This window comes from Cervus elaphus, chromosome 5 (genome assembly GCF_910594005.1).
Source record: "Cervus elaphus chromosome 5, mCerEla1.1, whole genome shotgun sequence".
Lineage (NCBI taxonomy): Eukaryota > Metazoa > Chordata > Mammalia > Artiodactyla > Cervidae > Cervus > Cervus elaphus.
Window position 1 is genome coordinate 59141918 of NC_057819.1, and position 21582 is coordinate 59163499.

General features: G+C 42.0%; 1 protein-coding gene across 1 annotated transcript in view; it reads left to right on the forward strand.

Moving 5' to 3' along the window:
• The first annotated feature begins 12372 nt into the window (after window positions 1-12372).
• The window catches only part of EDNRA (endothelin receptor type A), a 74564-nt gene continuing 65354 nt past the window's right edge, over window positions 12373-21582 (forward strand). Inside the window, exons 1-2 of the mRNA XM_043902569.1 lie at window positions 12373-12783; window positions 17112-17601. Of these exons, the coding sequence (XP_043758504.1) occupies window positions 17182-17601 (420 nt within the window). The 5' untranslated portion in view covers window positions 12373-12783; window positions 17112-17181. The remainder of the gene's footprint in view (window positions 12784-17111; window positions 17602-21582) is intronic.

The following is a 21582-nucleotide window of genomic DNA, read 5'->3' on the forward strand; positions in this document are numbered from 1 at the left end:
TGAGAGTGGACAGGAGACTTCTGGGCCTCTGAAATGTGCAGGGTCCAGCACAAGGGCAGGCAAGACAGGACCGCCAACACAGCCCTCAGAGAAGACGGCGGGAGAGGCGGCAGGAAGGAGAAACGAGGAACTGGGAGGGGAGGAGCCAAGGGCGAGCCGCTTCCTGCTCACTGCGCAGGCGTGACTCTGGTGCCTGGAAGCCGGCGCGGTCCCCGGGCCGTGTGTCCTCTCCCAAGCTCCCCTGTTGTGTCCCGGTACCCCCATACTTCACTGCTGGCTTCTCCTGCACTAGCCTGCTCACTTCTGTGCATGCGTGTTAAGTCGCTTCAGTCGTGTCCAACTCTTTGTAACCTTATGGACTGTAGCCCTCCAGGCTCCTCTGTCCATGAGGTTCCCCAGGCAAGAATACTGGAGTGGGTAGCCATTTCCTTTTCAGGGAGACCTTCCCGACCCAGGGATCAAACCTGGGTCTTTTACATCTCCTGCATTGGCAGGCGGGTTCTTTACCACCAGCGCCACTTGGGAAGACCACTCGCCTCCTACCTACCTCTCTCCATTATTGCTCCTTTCCTTTTTTTAAGTTTTTTTTTTTTTTTTCCTTTTTTTAAGTTTTTAAATTTTATATTGGGGCGTCATTGGTTTATGGGCTTCCCTGGTAGCTCAGTGGTAAAGAATCTACCTGAGATGCAGAAGACACGAATTTGATCCCTGGATCAGGAAGATCCCCTGGAGGAGGAAATGGCAACCCACTCCAGTATTCTTGCCTGGAAAAATCCCATGGACAGAGCAGCCTGACAGGCTACAGTCCATGGGGTCACAAAAAAATCCGACACAACTTAGCAACTATCCAACAACAACACAATTGATTTACTATGTTGTATTAGTTTCAGGTGTCCAGTAAAGTGATTGTTAAACAAATACATATATGTATTCTTTTTTAAATTCTTTTCCTACTTAGGTTATTATAGAATATTAAGCAGGGTTCCCTGTGTTACACAAGAGGGCCTTATGATGATCTATTTTATATATAGTAGTGTGGACATGTTCATGCCAAACTCCTAATTTATCCCTCCCCACAACCTTTCCCCTTTGGTAACCATGAATTTGTTTTCTTAGGCTGTATTCTGTTGTTTAGATAAGTTCATGCCTATCTTTTTTTTTTTAGACTCCACACACATGCTGTCTTTCTCTGCCTGAATTCACTTGCTCTGATAATCTTTAGGTCCATCCGCGTTGCTGCAAACGGCACTATTTCATTTGTTTTAATGGCTAATATTCCATTTTGTGTGTGTGTATCATACATATATAATACATATAAATACACACCACATCTTCTTCATCTATTCATCTGTCAAAGGACATTTAGGTTGCTTTAACTCAGCATTCAGATAAAGCCATGGAAAACATCTTCACTTTTTAAAAATGTAAATTAGAAATTAGGAAAAGGCTTTGCTTCCAGCTTTACTTTACATGCAGACTTCCTTGTCACTTGTTCCCTTCCATATAAAAATAGAAATGGAACTATATCCCAAGAAAATTATTTTCCAAAAGTTAACAAGCAGTCTTGAAAAAAAACCTAATGTAGCACATGCTAATTGTAGATGGTGTTGATTTTTCTTCCACCTATTACAAAAATATACTTAACAAAAAGAGTTATACTCGCTACTTAGCAATGTTTCTGCATGTCTTTCTGCACTGTTTCTAATTACTAAGCTATTTTGAATGTGTGTAAAGTGGAAAAGTTTCCCTAAAGGCTCGACTTGGCAGCCTTAGAACAATATCCCCCTTATTGCCCATCTCCGTGACCCGGCTCCACTCTTCATTCCCTTTGACCTCTCTTGACCACTCATTCATTCCTGAAACTCTGTTCTTTCTTCGTGCCACCAACACTGCCCTTCTCTGGTTCTTTCTCGGATATTCTCTCCGTTTGACAAGCTTCTTACTGAATGCTTTGTACGAAGCTCATCCTTGTTTCTTTGCCCTTTTCTTTTACACATTCTCCAAATGAAATGCATCCAACTCTTGGCTTCAGTTACTGATTACTGTAGTTTTATTTCAAGCCCAAAGCTCTCATATGCCCTTAGATTCAAACTGTTAAAAAACTGAATTTCTCTTCTTCCCACATAAGCTCCACTTGCCCCATCAAACCTGGTTTCCCCTTCCAGGCACCCTAATGGATTCACTGTCCATCTTTTTCACCTGGTCACTTTGCTTACATATATTCTAGGGCTCCTTTCAAGTGATCACAGCAGAGTTTAGTGGTTGTTGATAGACGCTATTGGGTTCACAGAGACAAAACTATGTACTAGACATCACTTTACAGAGAATGTTTCCCAGCCCCTTATCTAAGGATATCTAAGACCCAGATAGGTCTATCCTAACACTTACTGGGTTGTTTTTAAGCTGATTGCATAACTTTTCCCCATTAGACTCAAGGCTTCTTTAGAATAGGGTCCTATCTTATTTGCTGTTACTTTTTCAAATCTCTGTTCCTAGATGAACCTAATACAGTTTTTGCTCAATAAATATTGATGAACAGTTTTGAAGTCCCTCCAGGAAATTTTAGGGTCATTTTTTAGACTCTTCTCACTTCATCCCATAGATCCTATCTGCACTCCCTCGTCAAAAAAAAAAAAAAAATTTCTGCGTTGCATTAGCTGGTTTGCACAAATGACTAGTATAATTCCCTTTCTCTTTTTTCATGTTATTATCTAGTTTTCTTCAATACTGACTCTGGGCTTGTGTCACTTGCTTTGGCCAATGGGATGGTAACAAATATGAAGTTCTTGAAAAGCAGTTGTTCATTGAGGCTTGCCCTTCCCTGCTGCCCTGGGAATCCTAATACCACTAGATGAATGGGCCAGAAAAGCCTGCTGGATGATGAAAGACGCATGACCCTGATAACTAACCCCTTACTCCAGCCAAGAGCCAAATATGTGAGCAAGGTCATCTAATGCTAGCTGCCTTCAGATATGTGAGCACACTCTACTGCATGAAGAAGCCTAGGCAAGACCAACAAAAAGAACCACCTAGATGACCTAGCCCACATTTCTGATGTGCAAAATCTTGAGCTAGGAAACCATTGTTGTTTTCAGCCAATATGTCTTTGGTGGGGGAGGGGGAAGGATTTGTTTATGCCGCATAAGCAGCATAAGCTAGCTGCTACACCAGTCTTCTTCATTTTAAATGTCTCCAGGACTTTTGCCTTAAACATTACCTCCAAACCACCAAAGCAGTGTCCATTACCACTTTATTCTCTACCTCCATGCTTCATACTAAGATATACCAACCTAACCTGTCTTCTTGCCCCTAGTTACTATTAAGACATGTAAAACGCTTTTGCCGAATTAATCTTCCTAAAACTTTTCTTTCACATATCCTGATCAATGATAAATAAGGACATCTTTTTCCTAAACACAAGGTCCATTTTATCTCCTGAATATCTATTTTTATATTCAGAATATCCATTTTGATCCTAAAGCCAAGGAGCTTATACGATAAGCTCCATGCAAAAGGAATTGTAGAATTATAAAGCATACAAAAGCCTAAAGTTAATATCATTTTACAACTTCCCATTACATATGAGGAAACTGTCTATCCTATGACTACCCCACCATTGTTTTTATAAGCATATAGCTTGTCTGGTTTCACAGGTTCACAGCAGGAGAGAAATTTTGTCTCAGGGTGAATCATACCCTGAGTCTACTTGAATCTTATTTAGATAATGTTTAAATGAAACTTTTGGACCTTAGACTTTAGAATTGATGCTGGAATAAGTTAAGATTTGGGAGCTGTTGGATGAGAATGAATGTATTTTGGGAGTTTTTATTAATTTATTTGTTTATTCATTGGCCATACCGTGTGAGTTGTGGGATCTTAATTTCCCAACCAGAGACTGAACCTGGGCCCTTGGCAGTGAGCGTGCAGAGTCCTAACCACTGGACCACCGGGGAAGAACAATGAGTGTATTTTGCATGTGAGAAGGACATGAATTTTGGTGTGGAGTGATATGAACTGAATGTCTGTATCCTCCCCTCCATTCATATGTTAAAGACAGCCTCCAGTGTGACGGTATTTGGAGATGGGGCTTTGGGAGGTAATCCAGATTAGATGACGTCATGAGAGTTGGGCCCTGAGGACGGGATTCAGTTCCACTCAGTCATGTCCAACTCTTTGCGACCCCATGGACTGCAGCATGCCAGGCTTCCCTGTCCATCACCAATTTCCTGAGCTTACTCAGACTCATGTCCATCGAGTCGGTGATGCCATCCAACCATCTTGTCCTCTGTCATCCTCTTCTCCTCCCGCCTTCAATCTTGCCCAGCATCAGGGTCCTTTCCAACAAATCAGTTGCTTGCATCAGCTGGCCAAAGTATTGGAATGTCAGCTTCAGCATCAGTCCTTCCAATTAACACCCAGGACTGATCTCCTTCAGGATGGACTGGTTGGATCTCCTTGCAGTCCAAGAGACTCTCAAGAGGTTTCTCCAACACCACAGTTCAAAAGCATCAATTATTCAGCACTCAGCTTTCTTTATAGTCCAACTCTCACATCCAAACATGACGATTGGCAAAACCATAGCTTTGACTAGATGGACCTTTGTTGGCAACGTAATGTCTCTGCTTTTTAATATGCTATCTAGGATGGTCATAGCTTTTCTGTGGGATTAGTGCCCTCATAAGAAAATACCAGAGTACTCTATCTATTTATCCATCATCTATCATCTCATTCTTTCTCTCTGCCATGTAAGGACAGAGCAAGAAGGTAGTAATCTATAAGCCAGAAAGAGAGGACTCTTACCACACCCTGAGCATTATAGTCCCTGATTTTGGAATTTCAGGCCTCCAGAACAACAAAATTTCTATTGTTTTAGCCATCCGGTTTGTGTATTTCATTGTGGCAGCCCCAGCTGACAATATCATATCCACAAGGCGCTAACCAGTCAGGACACCTACCAATCTTTTCTGTCAATGTCAAAGTCTACCACGTTTCCCTGATATATCTAAATAACGATTAAAACCTAATTGCCTTTCCCTCTCCTGATATGAAGTTACTACATATGAGACCTGCTGTTGCCTTGTATGGCCAGACCATTCAAGATGGTTATACTCTTGCTCTCTGCACACTCCCTGCTGGTCCAGAACTTACTCACGTAAGTGACCTTCTCACTCAATCAGAGAGCCTAATCAGCAAATACCTACATATTTGCCCCCCTGCCTTAGTTGGTGATTTCTCTAATCCTTAGATCAGAATGGCTCCCCTACAATAATTTAGCAAATGGAAGACCTCTGCCCCTTAAAGGTACTTAGATCAAGGGGCTAAGAAGGCTGTAACCCTCTGCTGGTTTCCTTGGTAACTGATGAGTCAATTCCCCCTATAACTGGTAGTCTTCCCGTTTGCCTCAGGAGTGAAGACTGCTGCTGCGTCCTGACGGCTGTCTGCTGTCCACAGTGGGCTGTTGCCCCAGGACACTTTTGCTTCAGACATGTAAGAGCTCCCATCTAATAAAGCCCTGATGTGTCTGTCTCTGAGTCTAGGCCCTTTCTTCAGTCTTAAGGCTGGGCAATACAGGGCCTGCAGGTCCGTGGGGTGCAGCCCAACACACCTCCTTTCACTAAGTCTCCTTCATTCACAATCAGGTTTTTTGTTTGTCTTCTTTGATTACAAGTGCAACTCACAATTCTCAAGCCCATTTCAACCTAAGGATCACTCAAGAGCCAGAGAAACAGTGATGTCATGAGAGGACCCATCTTGGCCTGTCCCCACTAACAAACTCTGGAACACTTAGGCCCCTCCATCTTTTTTTTTTTTCTTTTGGCCATACCACACAGCATGTGGGATCTAAGTCCCCCAAACAGGGATCGAACCCATACACTCTGCCGTGGAAGCAAAGAGGGCTAACCACTGGACCACCAGGGGAGTCCCAGGCCACTTGCATCTTGTTAAGGATTCCTGCTGCAGTGTTGACATCAGCTCTGCTGTGGATAACTATTCTTCTGACCGACTCAAGGTGGCAGAGCGCCTGGCAGCTTTTACCTGTGGCTCCTCAGATGCCCCCTGGCCTTAGTCCCTCTACTGTAATATCACATGATGCTGCTTATTCTGCTCTACCAGTAACCACATGGACAAACCAGGAAGGAACCCATGAAAGTGAAAAAAGCTATCATTTATTGCCATTACTCCTGTTATGTGCCAAGACTTCGGGTATTAATACTTTCTTCTTTTTTTCTCTTAACTCTTATCTTTTTCATTTCTTCTTTGGTAGTTAAAAGTAAATTCGATCTCCCTTAAGAGAATCTTGAAAAGATAAGACTATTCTTCTATATGACCCTCAAATAATATCACTGAATAAATTAATAATTTCTTAATGACATCTAATACCTTGTTGTTGTTGTTGTTCAGTTGCTAAGTTGTATCCGACTCTTTGCAGATCCCATGGGTTGCAGCATGCCAGGCCACCCTGTCCTTCACCATCTCCCAGAGTTTGCCCAAGTTCATCTCCACTGAGTCAGTGATGCCATCCAACCCTCTCATCCTCTGTCACCCTCTTCTCCCCCTGCCCTCAATCTTTCCCAGCATCAGGGTCTTTTCCCATGAGTAGGCTCTTCACATCAGATGGCCAAAGTATTGGAGCTTCAGCTCTTCACTGTTAGCTCAGATAGTAAAGAATCTAATGCCTAGTCCAAATCTAAATTTTCCCAGTTCTCAAAAAAAAAAAAATGTCCTTTATAATTGGTTTATGAAAACCAGGATCCAATCCAGGACAGTGTAACTCCTTTAAGTTTTTAATCTAGAAAAAAATCCCTTTTTTATTGATTAATTCATTGAAGAGACAGGGTTAGTTGTCCTGTAAAATGTAATACTTTCTGAATTTATCTATCTGCTTCTCCATGGTATTTGTTTAACTTGTGTGTTCATCTTCGATCTTTCCTGGAAACAAGAATAGCTAAAGTTTTGATTCAGATTAAACATTTTGGGCCAGATGGAATATGTCATAAGAGGACACCTAATATCTGCTCAGCCAATCATGAGTGATGCTTGATTTTTCAGCCCTCCAGTGAGGCCACCAGCAGTTTATAAAACATCTGGGCTACATTCTACCTTCAGTATATTTTGATGAGATATCCTGCACTCTTGACCACCAGGTGAAAAACATTGTTGCAGTGAGAAAACACGTTAGAGGGACTTTCCTGGCAGTCTAATGGCTAAGAATCCACCCTCCAAAGCAGGGGACAATTCCTAGTCAGGGAACTAAGATCCCACATACTGCAGGGCAACTAAGCCTGAGCATTGCAACTACTGAGCCCCCACGTGCTACAACTAGAGAGCCCACGAGCTGCAACTAAGACCCAATGCAGCCAAATTAAATAATCAATCAATTACTTATTTATTTAAAAAGCAACAGTTTCGAATACTTCCTTTTGTGAATTTAGATTAAAAATGGACCTTCAACTCCCAGGGCTTGCTTTTTCGCCTCCAGACCAGTGACACTCACTGCCGACAGCAAGTCTCAGCTCTGACAACGCTTAGTGCTGCTCTAACAGGTTCAGGATCTGGTGTATGCTTCCCCACTCTCTCAGTCTCTCTTCTCACAACCAGCTGTCCGGCCTTTATCGCCGTGGTTCTTCCCTGAACCCTTCAGTGTTTTATTGCCCCCAGGGAGCCCTAAAATGAACACAACATTCCTAGCAAACACTGCGAGATTCAGATCCTTTATTGCAGTTCAGATTTGAGGAGCTAAAGAATTAGCGATTATGAAATGGGTCTGCACATTTGAATCAAGGAACTTAAATTAAATTCAAAGAACATTTACCCCAAGGACAGATGAAAAGTTGTTTTCTAAGTGCTATCTTGAGTATGTCTTAATCTTCTGCAATTATTCTTCAGGAGATCAATGATAATATGACGCTAAGAAAAACCATTGTAACTGCCATTACAGTAATTCTCCACTTAATGAGCAGCTTGAACTAGAAGTCAAGTGCACCTGAGAAAGACTCCCTGCAACCTATAAGACCTGCATATTGCATCCAATCCACCTTCTAGGGAAAATAAACAATCTTTGGGAGCTGAGTTGAAAAACTTGGTCAAAAATATAAATTATATGTTTGTTAAAAGTACAAGGCAGAGAATACAGAAGTGGGGCAAGTATTTAAAGTCTTGGCTATGGGGAGAGGGTAGGTAATTTAAATAGCTGGTTTAAAATCCACTGAAGTCATTTTCCCCAAAGTAAAGCAGAGAGGATGAGAAAATAAATCTCCAAAAACTAAGGAAGGTTTGGATTGTTCTCACCTAGAATGAGGCAACTCCAGTGTCTTACAAAGGCAGATCTATGCTGGCAATCCACATAAACATATTTGTTTGTATCTGAAGATCTTTATCAGAGAGACAGAAAGCTCTTTAATGAACTTATAGAGGAGGTCAAAAGATAATATTATAGGCGGGAAGATTTCATCTTAATGTCAGGAAGAATTTTTTTATTATGGTAAAATATACATAAAATCAATGTATCATTTTAACCATTTTTAAATGTATGGTTGTGGCATTAAGTGCAACCATCACCACTATCCACCTCCAGAACATTTTCATCATCTTATACTGAAACTCTGAAGCCCATTAAATAATAAATCCTCCTTCCCAGAGTCCCTCTTAACCACCATTCTACTTTCTGTCTCTATGATATCAACTACCATTCCAACTACCCCATATAACTACGACTTAAATGAGGTGCAATAGCTCTCCTTTTGCATTTGGCTTACTTCACTTAGCATAATGTCTTCAAGTTTCATCTATGTTGTAGCATGTATCAGAATTTTATTCCTTTATAAGCCTGAATAATATTTCATTTACATGTATATACTACATTTCATTTGTCCATTCATCCATAGATAGACATTTGAATTGTTTTCATCTTTTGGCTATTGTAAATTATGCTGCTATGAATATGAGTGTATGAATATCTGTTCAAATTCCTGCTTTCAATTATTTTGGGTATATATCCCAAAATGGAATTACAGTAATTTTATCTTTAATTTTTTGAGGAACTGCTAAACTGTTTTCCACAACTGCTGCACTATTTACATTCCCACCAGCAACACACATGGGTTTCAATTTCTCCACATTATTTCCAACACTTGCTGTTTTCTACTTTTTGATAATACCTATCCTAATGAGTGTAAAGAAAAAACTTGGAATAAGTAGACCTGTAGCACAGCAGGATGAGCTGTCCCCACAGGCGGGGACTGCCGGACGTGCTCCACCAGAGACCGAACAGACTGGCGTGTTCAGTTGTGCAGGTCATGCACTATCCAAGTGCATCTGGTCACAGGGTACACAAAGGCTGAAAATCAACACGTTTCATGTGCCAAGGTTTGAACCCTGGATTAGGACATTTTCTTCCCTGAAAGTATTGTCAGCTTGCTAAGCCATGTGCCTGAAGTGGCACCTTTTTTAATGCAAACAAAGGCACTTATAAAAGCTATTAATTATTCTGACTGACTGACTCTTCATTATGAGGAAGCTGTAGATAGAACAGATTAATGCACAGGCTAATATCCAGTCCATTGGACTAGATGACTATTAAGGTCCTTTCCAATGGTGGTATTCTGTGGATCTCTTCGATAGTATTACAAAATGAGCCTTGAATCCTTTGACACGCCTTGCCTTGACCGGTGAAGTCAATAACCCCTTACCTTTCATCTGGGATCTGTGACTGCTTCACTAATAGGAGTAACTGGAATAGGAATAGGAATTCTGCAGGAGTAACACTGTATCAGTTTCTAAGCCCAGACTTTAAGACACTGGCAGCTACCATTTCCTGTCTCTTGGGACACGCCTTCTTGGACCCCAGCCACCACTCTGTGAGGAAAGATGAACCTCTTCATAGGAAGATATACATGGAGAAAACCCAACACTTATTACCGAGAAAGCAAACTATCTTGCAAGTGGAGCCTCCAGCCCCAATAAAGAGGATGATCTGTCCCAGCCAAACCCTGCCCAAATTGCAGATTGATGAGTAAGGTATGTTGTTTTAAACCACTACCATTTTAGGGTGATTTTTCTTTAGCTGCAGCTGATAATCAGGAGAGTCTGGAATATAATGTGACCTGTGCTCCAAACTCACATTTCCACAACATGCCTCACACCAACAGTGCACTGAAGGATTCCCAGGTGAGGTCTTCCCTAAGGAGCCCTTGATTAATTCTTTTCCATAAAATGTTTTATTTTGATTATGTACTTGATATTAAACAATCAGATGATTAAATATTCTGTCATGATTTTTATCAAGGTGTAGTTGATTTACAATATTACGTAAGTTACAAGTATATAACAGTGATTCACAATTTTTACAGATTATACTCCATTTAAAGTTATTACATTACCTATATTCCCTGTGCTATATATCTTTGTATATTATTTTATACATAGAAACTTATACTTCTTAATCCCCAACTCCTGTCTTATCTCTCCTCTCTCTCCCCACTGGTAACCACTAGTTCATTTTCTATATCTGTGTGGTTTCTTTTTGTTATATTTATTGTTGTTTAGTCATGTCTGACTCTTTGTGACACCATGGATTATAGCCCACCAGGCTCCTCTGTCCATGGAATTTTCCAGGCAAGATTACTGGAGTGGGTTGTCATTTCCTTCTTATATTTATTAGTTTGTTTTATTCTTTAGATCCCACATATAAGTAATTACATACAGTACTTGTCTTTCTCTGCCTTATTTCACTAAACATAATATCCTTTGAATCCATCCATGTTGCAAATGGCAAAATGTTTGGGTTTTTATGGCTCAGTAGTATTCCATAATATATATATATATATATGTACTTTAGTAAAAAGCAGAGACATTACTTTGCCAACAAAGGTCAATCTAGTCAAAGGTATGGTTTTTCCAGTAGTCATGTATGAATGTGTGAGTTGGAACATAAAGAAGGCTGAGCGCCGAAGAACAGATGCTTTTGAACTGTGGTGTTGGAGAAGACTCCTGAGAGTCCCTTGGCCTCCAAGGAGATTGCACCAGTCAATCCTTAAGGAGATCCTAAAGGAGTCCTGAATATTCATTAGAAGGACTGATGCTGAAGCTGAAGCTCCAATACTTTGGTCACCTGATGCGAAGAGCCGACTCATTAGAAAAGACCCTGATGCTGGGAAAGATTGAAGTCGGGAGGAGAAGGGGACGACAGAGGACAAGATGGTTGGATGGCATCACCGACTCGATGGACATGAGTTTGAGCAAACTCTGGGAGATGGTGAAGGACAGGGGAGCCTGGTGTGCTGCAGTCCATGGGGTCACAAAGAGTCGGACATGACTGAGCGACTGAACACCACCACCTTCTTTATCTGTTCATCTATTGATGCACACTTGGGTTGCTTCCAAATTTTGGTGATTGTAAATAATGCACTGGGGTGCATGTATCTTTTTGAATTAGTGTTTTCAGTTTTCTTCAGAGATATACCTAAGAGATATACCTAAGAATTGCTGTATCATGTGGTAGCTCTATTTTTAGTTTTTCAAGAAATCTCCCTACTGTGTTCCACAGTGGCTGGACCAATTTACATGCCCATCAAGAGCATATAAGGGTGTCCTTTTTAAGAAGTTTTCATTTTTTTTCACCATCTGCCTCATGTCTTCTCCCATATTCCCATTTAAGATAAAAATGTTGAAACCCACCTTCTGCAGCATCTGCACCCTCCCTGATTGGATTTCTTGAGGAATCATAGGTTTCTCAGAGCCACACGCTGGACCCTTCCACAGTCTCTTCAGAAGCTCCCATTTTACCCTGAGCCAGTAGTATACAGCCTTCAAGGGACCACGTAGACACAAAACGGCCTTGATACAGTCAGCTGATGTGCACACTGGCTCTTTGTCGCTGTTCAGTTGCGAAGTTCTGTCGGACTCTTTGCCACCCCGTGGACTGCAGCACACCAGGCTTCCCTGTCCTTCACTATCTCTTGGAGTTTGCTCAAATTCATGTCCACTGAATGGGTGATGCAACCCTAACCATATCATCCTCTGCCGCCCCCTTCTCCTTTTGCCTTCAATCTTTCCCAGCACTTTAACTTGCTATAAACTTAAGAGGGAGCTTAGAAGCCCAGCAAAGGGTCAGGGAACGCAGAGCAGAAACCGCTAGTTCCGGCCCCTGACTCTGCAGTTGCTCCATCCAGATCAAATCTGCCTGCACTCACTGGGGAGGGAAAGGTTTCTCAGCAAGGCCTTCCTTAGTTCCCGGTCTCGTCTGTTAAACTACCCTCCTCCTCGACGACCGCCCGCTCACCACCACCACTTTCATTTCAGGAAGGAAATAGTTAAAAAGACTCTGCCCGTCAGGGCCTGGGAGGGGGCGGCCGCCTAGTGCTTCATAGTGGCTGCATCCCTGGAGGGCGGGAAGGCTGGGACATTCTCGCCGCCCTAGATGGAGTAGAAGATCTGGGAGCTTTGCGAGGAGAAGGCGAGGACAGGAGCGAGGCGCGTTCCTTCGGAGTTTTCTTTTTCTTGCGAACCCTCGCGCACGCACACAGCCAGCCCTTTGGGCTGGCGATTGCGGACAGGAGGTGGAGAAGCTTCATCCCCCAGGTGGCTGAAGCCTGGCGGCTTGGGGAGGACCTCCCCAGAGAAGCCGTGCCCAGGAAGTTTTCCGAAGCTGAGGCAACGGTGCAGCCGGGGCCGCCGCCGCGCCGGATCCCGGGACACTCGCCATTCACCCTCGCCGGCTCGGCTTCAACTCGCCCGGGCGCCGCACGCGGACCGGGCAGCCGTCTGAGCCCGCGGAGCTCCACGGTCGGTGCAACTCTTTCCTCTCGGGGTCCCAAGTCGGGTGGGGGAGACGCTGGTGGGCCCCTGGGTGGGGAGGAGAGGCGACCTCCGGGCGTTGTCGCCCGGCGCCGGTACCTCCTGCACCAGGGCTGGCATCACCTGCCCGCGGGGGCGCGTGGCTGCGCGGGCGCCTTCCTGGGCGGGGGCGCTCCCGGGAAAGTTTGGGGTTTGGGGAACTGATCCAAAGCCCCTCAGCCTTCCCGGGCGGGCGGCGGAGTTTTCGTCAAAAGAAAACCTGGGTCTCCCTTTTCCAGGCGTGCGAGAACTTTGTGGACCATCACGCCCGTGTCGCTGGCTCCAAAGCCGGCTTGTGAAGTTTGCCCCGCAGCCCGCTGCCACCGCACGCCCGGGACGTGCCAAGGGCACCCGGTGTGAGGAGCAGATGTGTTTGGGAAAGATGTGTTTGGAGAACCCCCAGGGCAGATACTTTGGAAACCCGCCCGTGGAGGTCTGGGCGTTTTGTTCTGTGCCCTCCTTTAAGGGACACTTGTTGCCCTTCACGTGCGGAAAACAAGGGCCGTTCCCAGATAATCAGCCTCTGTTTACGCCGTCCTGATGGCATTCCGGGTACTTGGCGGCAGAGGCGGGTGTGCTGGGAGGCCTATTAAAGACAGGCGTCGTCAGTCAGAAGAGTTACTAATTTCTTACTCAGCAAAACCCACCAAAGTCGGGGGCGAGGGGCGGGGGGGCGGAACTTATTTAAAAGTTCCTAATTTATCTGTGGTTTTGTTTTTTTTTTCCCCCTCTTATAGATTATTTATGGCTCCCTCGCCCCCACCCTCCGTTTTGTGTTAACTAATTGAGAAATACCTTGGCAATCATTTCATGTAAATTACCTGCTCTAAACTCATGCCATGTGGGTAAGGTTGGAATTTCCAAATCGCTAATTTGGTGAACTTTGATCCTGAGTCCCCAGATGTGAAAAGGTTTAAGCATCAGGATAGAGTCCTCTTGCCTCATAATAGCTTTTGAACTCCAGCAAATCCTTAGACCCCAAACATGAAGAATGCTGAATCTGTAAACCAGGTCCTTCAGGTCTGAACCTGAGAGGCTTCGCTAGAGCTATGACTGATGATGAGTGATGATCTGAAGCCAGTGTGACTTAGATCCATGGAGATGAGCTAAGACTCATCCTTGGAGGAACATGCAGTTCAGAGGGTTTTTTTCCCTTTGGTTTTGTGTCTTTCATCCAATGATATGGCAGTCACATGCCTTTGCCAAATATACCTTAGTTCTGCAGCTCCATGTGTGTACAGACAAGGCTGAGCGAGATGACTTCAGAAATGGTGGTGTCACTGTTGGAGGAGGGAGGCAAGTGGTTTTTATGGTAGCCAGCTCACCCTTTGATAAGAACCCACAGCTTTGATAAGACTCCTCAACTCCTGCGGTAATCAGCTCACCAAGTGAACCAAAGTGCTGATGTTCAAACAGTAGTGCTACTTCTGTGAACCATCTAGCCAGGTCCGTTCACAAAATATCCTCCTAGCAGACTGTGATGGGCAAAGAGCCATTCCATTTCTGAGAAAGGCCTTCTGTCTCTTACTTTGAAGAAAACTCCTTATTAAGATTCATTCCCACTGGGAAACTGGAAGGCATTAGTCATTAAATAGCACAAGATATTGAAGAATTTCCTTTTTTCCATCTCTGATCTGAAGAGGAGGATGACAATATGCTTTATTCTTAGAGTGGTATGGAGTGGAGTCCTGATCACCACTGTGTAACAGAAATAGCAGCATTTCATAGGTCTATCAATATTTTGTCAGATACTCCAAACTGTAAGAAGAAAGGGGAAAAAAAAAACACATAAGAAAACTGCATACTATTTGACTTGGTCAAAAAGTTCATTTGGGCTTTTCCATAAGCTGGTACCAAAAAACCCAAATGAACTTTTTGGCCAATCCAATACTTACAATTGTCTAGGCAGAACTGTATGCCCAGTATGCCCTTAGCTTAGACAAATTGATATTTTAATCATTTAATCAGACTGAGTCAAGTCCTATGATTAATTAGAGTGAAGGGTTATACCTGTCCTACCACTTCTTGGTCACAAAAATGTAACTTCTTCAAGGCTGTTTCCTCATGATATTCTCCCTGCCTACCTAGAGTTGTAAAGCTCAAGTCAGATAACAAATAGGTGTACAATAGATTACCATAGTATGTAAATTTTTTTTTTTTTTTTTTGGCCTCATGGCCTAGTTTCCTGACCAGGGATGGATCCCATGCTCCCTGCAGTGAAAGCACGGTGTCTTAACCACTGGACTACCAGGGAAGTCCCAAATATTTTTATTAATTCAGATTCCTGGGGGAGAAAATCTCTGGGGAAGACAGAAGTATACAGTATTGCACCTTACATTTACTTTAAACCTTCTATACACCTTGAATAAATCTTATTTCTTCATATATTGACTAAGTCCTAATCTTTATTAATAACCAAGGTAACTGTCAAACTCCTAAAAATGGTTAATATCAACCATGGATAGACTCAAAAGGACACAATTCTTAAAACTTAAATTGTGACCTGGGTGTGTTCATCATATGCACACACTATATCATAAATCAAAGATTCACAAAAACAGAAAATATCCAAAATATTAAAATGGGAAGAGCCATATTTGTTGTGTAATCACCAACCTCCCTTATTTTCCCAGCATCTTTTCTTTAAGCATTGAAGTAGAAATCTAGACTTCCTGAACAAGAAGGACCACTTGCCCTCTGTGAGTGACTAAAACAAAACAATGAAATGGTCTTTTGAAGTCATATCTAAGCATCCTGCAATGTCTGTTGCTTCTTCAGAATGCTGGAAACATTGTTGAACATTTTCAGTGCTAAGTGAGTGTACAGTCTAGCAGTTAGGAGCTCAGACTCAAAGTCAGACTCACCTGCCTTGGTGTCATAGAAGGGCCACATCAGCTATGGCCTTGACGAGCTACTTGACCTTCCTGAGCCTGTTTCCCTGTGTTTATAATGGAAACAGATATATGGTTCTCATGGTCATTGTATGGATGAGATGACATCACATGTGTAAAGTGCTCAACGTGGTGAATGGCTGGTCAGAATCAATATAGCTATGAAGGATGTTTAAAGAATATATAAAGGGTATTTGGAAAATCAAATAGTACACCTGGGTTGGGAAAGTCCATTACTCATAGTTCTACTCATTGACAAATATCCTTATAGTAATTTCTGACAAATGGAAGACCAAAAAAACTCCTGTTAGAGGATGTAGATTGGACTTCCCTGAAGGTTAAGACCTGTGGTTAAGACTTCCTGTAATTAAGACTCCATGCTTCCAAAGCAGGGGGTGTGTATTCAATCCCTGATCAGGGAACTAAGATCCCACGTGAGTGCAATGCCCACCCCCCAAAAAAAGATGTAGATTGTACAGGTTTTTAATAAAATAGATATTCTGTCTTTATCAACTATCTTATTTTTAATTGACTAAGTTGTTAAATGTATTGATGGTTTAATCACAGTTCTGATTTTCAATGAACGTCTCATAATACTTAATAGCTTCCTGAGCTGCATTTTATTTCTATGTTCTACCACATGGAAAACAGCACACATGTTGAAATATTAGATTGTTAATTATAGAATTTGGTGATTTTATGCCTTACTACTATATGACTTTCACTCAGTATGTAATGTCTTTTCCATTAGTAAATAAAATATTGTTATCTCAACTCTTGAAGATTTTCTGTAATTCAGGCTATCAGCCTAAGTGTAAGGAAGAAGAGAAAGTAACTTCTTCTATACTACTTAAAGGACAAACTGTCAAGTCTTCATTCATATTATAATCTAGATGTAGATGTGTGCATGCGCGTTCAGTTGCTTCAGTCATATCTGACTCTGTGCGACCCTATGGACTGTAGCCCGCCAGGCTCCTCTGTCCGTGGGACTTCCCAGGCAAGAATACTAGAGTGGGTTGCCATGCCTCCTCCAGGGGATCTTCCCAACTCAGGGACTGAACCTGAGGCATCTCCTGCGTCTTCTGTATTGCAGGTGGATTCTTTACCACTGAGCCACCCAGGAAGCCCCAGATGTAGGTATAGCTATGGAGAGAGGTGAGAGAGGCAGAGGCAGAGGCAGAGATACAGAGATATAACTTGCCCTAATAGAGAGCTTTGATCTTGTCTGCTTTCGTTCTGCCATGGGGTAACCTGACACAGATGTTATCTTATCTACTTACCAAATAAATCCTGCTTTTTAATTGAAGCAGTAAATTATCATTGACTGCAATCTTACTGGCAGCTGGATTTGTAACCAAAATCATTTTTTCTCTTTTCTTTTTCCAGGTGGAGAAAGAAAAAAAAAAAAAGTGTCAAATCAACAGATTAAGTGACATTTCCTGAAATTTGCATCAAGATGGAAACCTTTTGGCTCAGGGTGTCCTTCTGGGTGGCGCTGGTTGGAGGTGTCATCAGTGATAACCCTGAAAGCTACAGCACAAACCTAAGCATCCACGTGGACAGTGTCACCGCTTTCCGTGGGACAGAACTCAGCTTCGTGGTTACCACTCATCAACCCACGAATTTGGCCCTCCCCAGCAATGGCTCAATGCACAACTATTGCCCACAACAGACTAAGATTACTTCAGCTTTCAAATACATTAACACTGTGATATCATGTACTATTTTCATCGTGGGAATGGTGGGAAATGCAACCCTGCTCAGGATCATTTACCAGAACAAGTGCATGAGGAATGGCCCCAACGCGCTGATAGCCAGCCTTGCCCTTGGAGACCTTATCTATGTGGTCATTGATCTCCCTATCAATGTATTTAAGGTAGGAAATCACCACACGTGCGTTTGCAGGTTGGCATGCATGCTCTGGTTCCACAGTTGAGAGAGGTGCTACAGACCTTTCTGTCCTTTGGAATTTCAGTCTGTGTTTTTACTGAGAGCCATTTCTGCTGTCTTAAAACCAGGTGACATTTATAATTTTTATTATTTCTTCAACGGGACACTGATTTTCTGACTTATTTATTAACAAAAAAGTATTTCAGGGATGACTCTTCCAGGTTATGGTCTTCTATGAATGGGGTTCTCATGCCAGTCCTAAGCTGGCTGAGTGGGTGGGCAATATGGGAAAAGATCAGTGGATTTTTTTGAGATTCCATTTCTGGGGTGAGACCTACTGAGCCCAAGAAGTATTTAAAATAAATATATCTTCAGTTTTAGTTACCTTTTCAGCATGATGCTGTCTGGGAGCCAGATATCCACAGTGTGACTTGAAATGAGAGGGCTTGTTTTATTTTGACTGCCTGGATGATTGAAGTCAAAGGTCATGCTGGCTTCTGCAGTTATCTGGGTGACTTAGAGATAACAGGGTGCACGTGATGGCAAGCCAGTGGTGACCACTTTGAGCAGTGTTGCTAAAACCATTTAAAACAGGCATCAGTTTACTGCTGCCTCCTTCCTTGTTTCAGCTTACATTTTTGGAGCACCCACTGTGTGCCTGTGTGCACCCACTGTCCAGAGCTAGGCGGTAGGACCCAAGTTAGTGCCTGGGTTGGAGAAAATGATAACTCGCCCATTGTTGGTGTGATCACCTTGCTCTCGGAACTAGTACCAAAACAACTACAGCCAAAAGGAATAAGTCATTCCATATTTGGTTTAGTGGTTGTGAGGGGGAAACTGCTGCAAGAATTCAAATGAGCTAAAATTCAAATGAAGTTTCATGATCTTTGCCAGATGTTTTGGAATGTCTTTATTCCTAGCCCAGGGATAACACGTTCCTCAGACTTCTTTTTTTCTTTGTCTTCTATGTATTATCTGTAGAAACAAAACTATTCTGAGCAAGAATATCCTGAAATATGACTGGAAGTGGAAAGTTTTGTCAGTTATAGACATGATTAGTTTTACGAGAAATAATAGCCTCTCGGTTTTAAGTAGATAGACTCCAACCTTGGTGAAATGACACTAGCCTACTAGAAAAAGCAGTGGTCTGACAGCAAAGATGAAAACACTGATGAAAACTTTGAACATTACAAGGAAATAAATCATCTCACAATTATTCCAATACACTGTTTGCCAAATTGGGGGAATTAGACAACAAAAAGTTAAAAATCACATACCATCTTTCGACAGAAGGGCATGAACACATGTGTTTTCTATTTGAACTTAAAGCAGAATTTCAGAACCAAATTAGGAGGCAAAATTGTAAATAGGAGGCAAATGTGTAAATAATTTAAAATATTTAGCATATGCCACAGAACTTTATTTTTTTTCTTTTCAAAAGTTTTTTTATTTTCTCTTTGTGAAATATTATATGTACTCAATATAGCTTCCTCAAGACATCTCTTTAGTAAGAGATTAAAAAATGTTGACATGACTTATTCACAATCGTGGTGTGGAATATTAAATAAACATTGATTATTCATATTTATACAGTTAGTTAACCAACCCATTATGGCTCAGGAAAACAACAGAACTGTCTCTGAATTAATAATCCCTATCTGACCATGTGCAGAAGCAGCTTTTTGGCACATCAGTATCTGCAGAGAAGGAGACTTATCTCTTAGAGGTGCTGCCTGCCATTCACCAGACTAAACTTCATTTCTATTCCATAATAACATTTTAAGTCAGATCACATGGAATATCTCCAAATTTGGTGAAAATTCAAATAAAGCTTTGTTTTACATTCACACAGCAATGTGCGAAAACTAGCACTTCCTTATTTGACCTTATAAGTCTTCCATCTTGGGAATCCCTTACTTTATACTGACGTTTCCAACCATGTGGACGGTTTGATGTGTTTCTTTGTTGTGGTAGTACTTTTGTATAATTCCTGTTTTTCTAAAACTCATGTAATGAGTCATTTAACCAATGGTTATTTTAGAAAGTAAACCTTTGGGGTTAAAAAAAAAATTACTCTTTAGTCATTTCAGTCTTCTTTCAGGGGAAAAGAGAAAAGCACTGAAAGGAGCATAAAAGTCTCACAATATTCGAGAGTTATTTCTTCTTCCTCCTGGCAGTCTTCTTGTCTAGGTTAGGAAACCATAAGATGCTCCTGTTTCTCTGACTTCTACCTGAGAGTCAAGAGAATTCCTTCTAAGCATACTGGCTCCTGCTGTGAGAGTCTGATGCCTTGAAGTCTCACACATCAGATCTATGGATTCCTCTGACCATGTCAAGCTATCTCTGCATTTCAGGGCAAAATAGTAGCCATCCAATCTCACTGTACCATTATGTATAGGTACCAATGAAAAGTGCATAGACTTGAAGAACATTCTATTAAAGGGATACATGAAGCTTCTTTATCTCCCCTACTATTAGAATTAGATTGAAAGAAGAATGGTTGAAAGGATGTGCCATGTTCTTCAAAGAAAGATACTTTTTCAAATCACACAGGTCATTGTGTTTAGCAGTTCCATCCGTTGCTTTTTAGACTCAGTTCTAAGGTGTCTCCAGAGGGCAAACATTGCATTGAGTGGGGTTAGAATCTGAATAAGTGAAAGCAGTGTATAGGCGGCAAGCTAGACTTGCTGATTAGTCTATTACAATAAAAAGGAGAGTGCGTGATAAAGTGTTCTTTCTTTTTTTTTTTTTTTCATTTGTTTTTATTAGTTGGAGGCTAATTACTTTACAATATTATAGTGGGTTTTGCCATACATTGACATAAATCAGCCATGGATTTACATGTGTTCCCCATCCCGATCCCCCCTCCCACCTCCCTCTCCATCCCATCCCTCTGGGTCTTCCTAGTGCACCAACCCTGAGCACTTGCCTCATGCATCCAACCTGGGCTGGTGATCTGTTTCACCCTTGATAGTATACTTGTTTCAATGCTGTTCTCTCAGAACATCCCACCCTCGCCTTCTCCCACAGAGTCTAAAAGTCTGTTCTGTACATCTGTGTCTCTCTTTCTGTTTTGCATATAGGGTTATCATTACCATCTTTTTAAATTCCATATATATGCATTAGTATACTGTGTTGGTCTTTATCTTTCTGGCTTACTTCACTCTGTATAAGGGGCTCCAGTTTCATCCATCTCATTAGAACTGATTCAAATGAATTCTTTTTAATGGCTAAGTAATATTCCATAGTGTATATGTACCACAGCTTCCTTATCCATTCATCTGCTGATGGGCATCTAGGTTGCTTCCATGTCCTGGCTATTACAAACAGTGCTGTGATGAACATTGGAGTACACGTGTCTCTTTCAGATCTGGTTTCCTCAGTGTGTATGCCCAGGAGTGGGATTGCTGGGTCATATGGCAGTTCTATTTCCAGGTTTTTAAGGAATCTCCACACTGTTCTCCATAGTGGCTGTATTAGTTTGCAATCCCACCAACAGTGCAATCTTACACCAACAGTGTAAGAGGGTTCCCTTTTCTCCACGCCCTCTCCAGCATTTATTGCTTGTAGACTTTTGGATAGCAGCCATCCTGACTGGCGTGTAATGTTACCTCATTGAGGTTTTGATTTGCATTTCTCTGATAATGAGTGATGTTGAACATCTTTTCATGTGTTTGTTACCTATCTGTATGTCTACTTTGGAGAAATGTCTGTTTAGATCTTTGGCCCATTTTTTGATTGGGTCATTTATTTTTCTGGAATTGAGCTTCAGGAGTTGCTTGTATATTTTTGAGAATAATCCTTTGTCTGTTTCTTCATTTGCTATTATTTTCTCCCATTCTGAAGGCTGTCTTTTCACCTTGCTTATAGTTTCCTTTGTTGTGCAAAAGCTTTTAAGTTTCATTAGGTCCCATTTGTTTAGTTTTGCTTTTATTTCCAATATTCTGGAAGGTGGGTCATAGAGGAT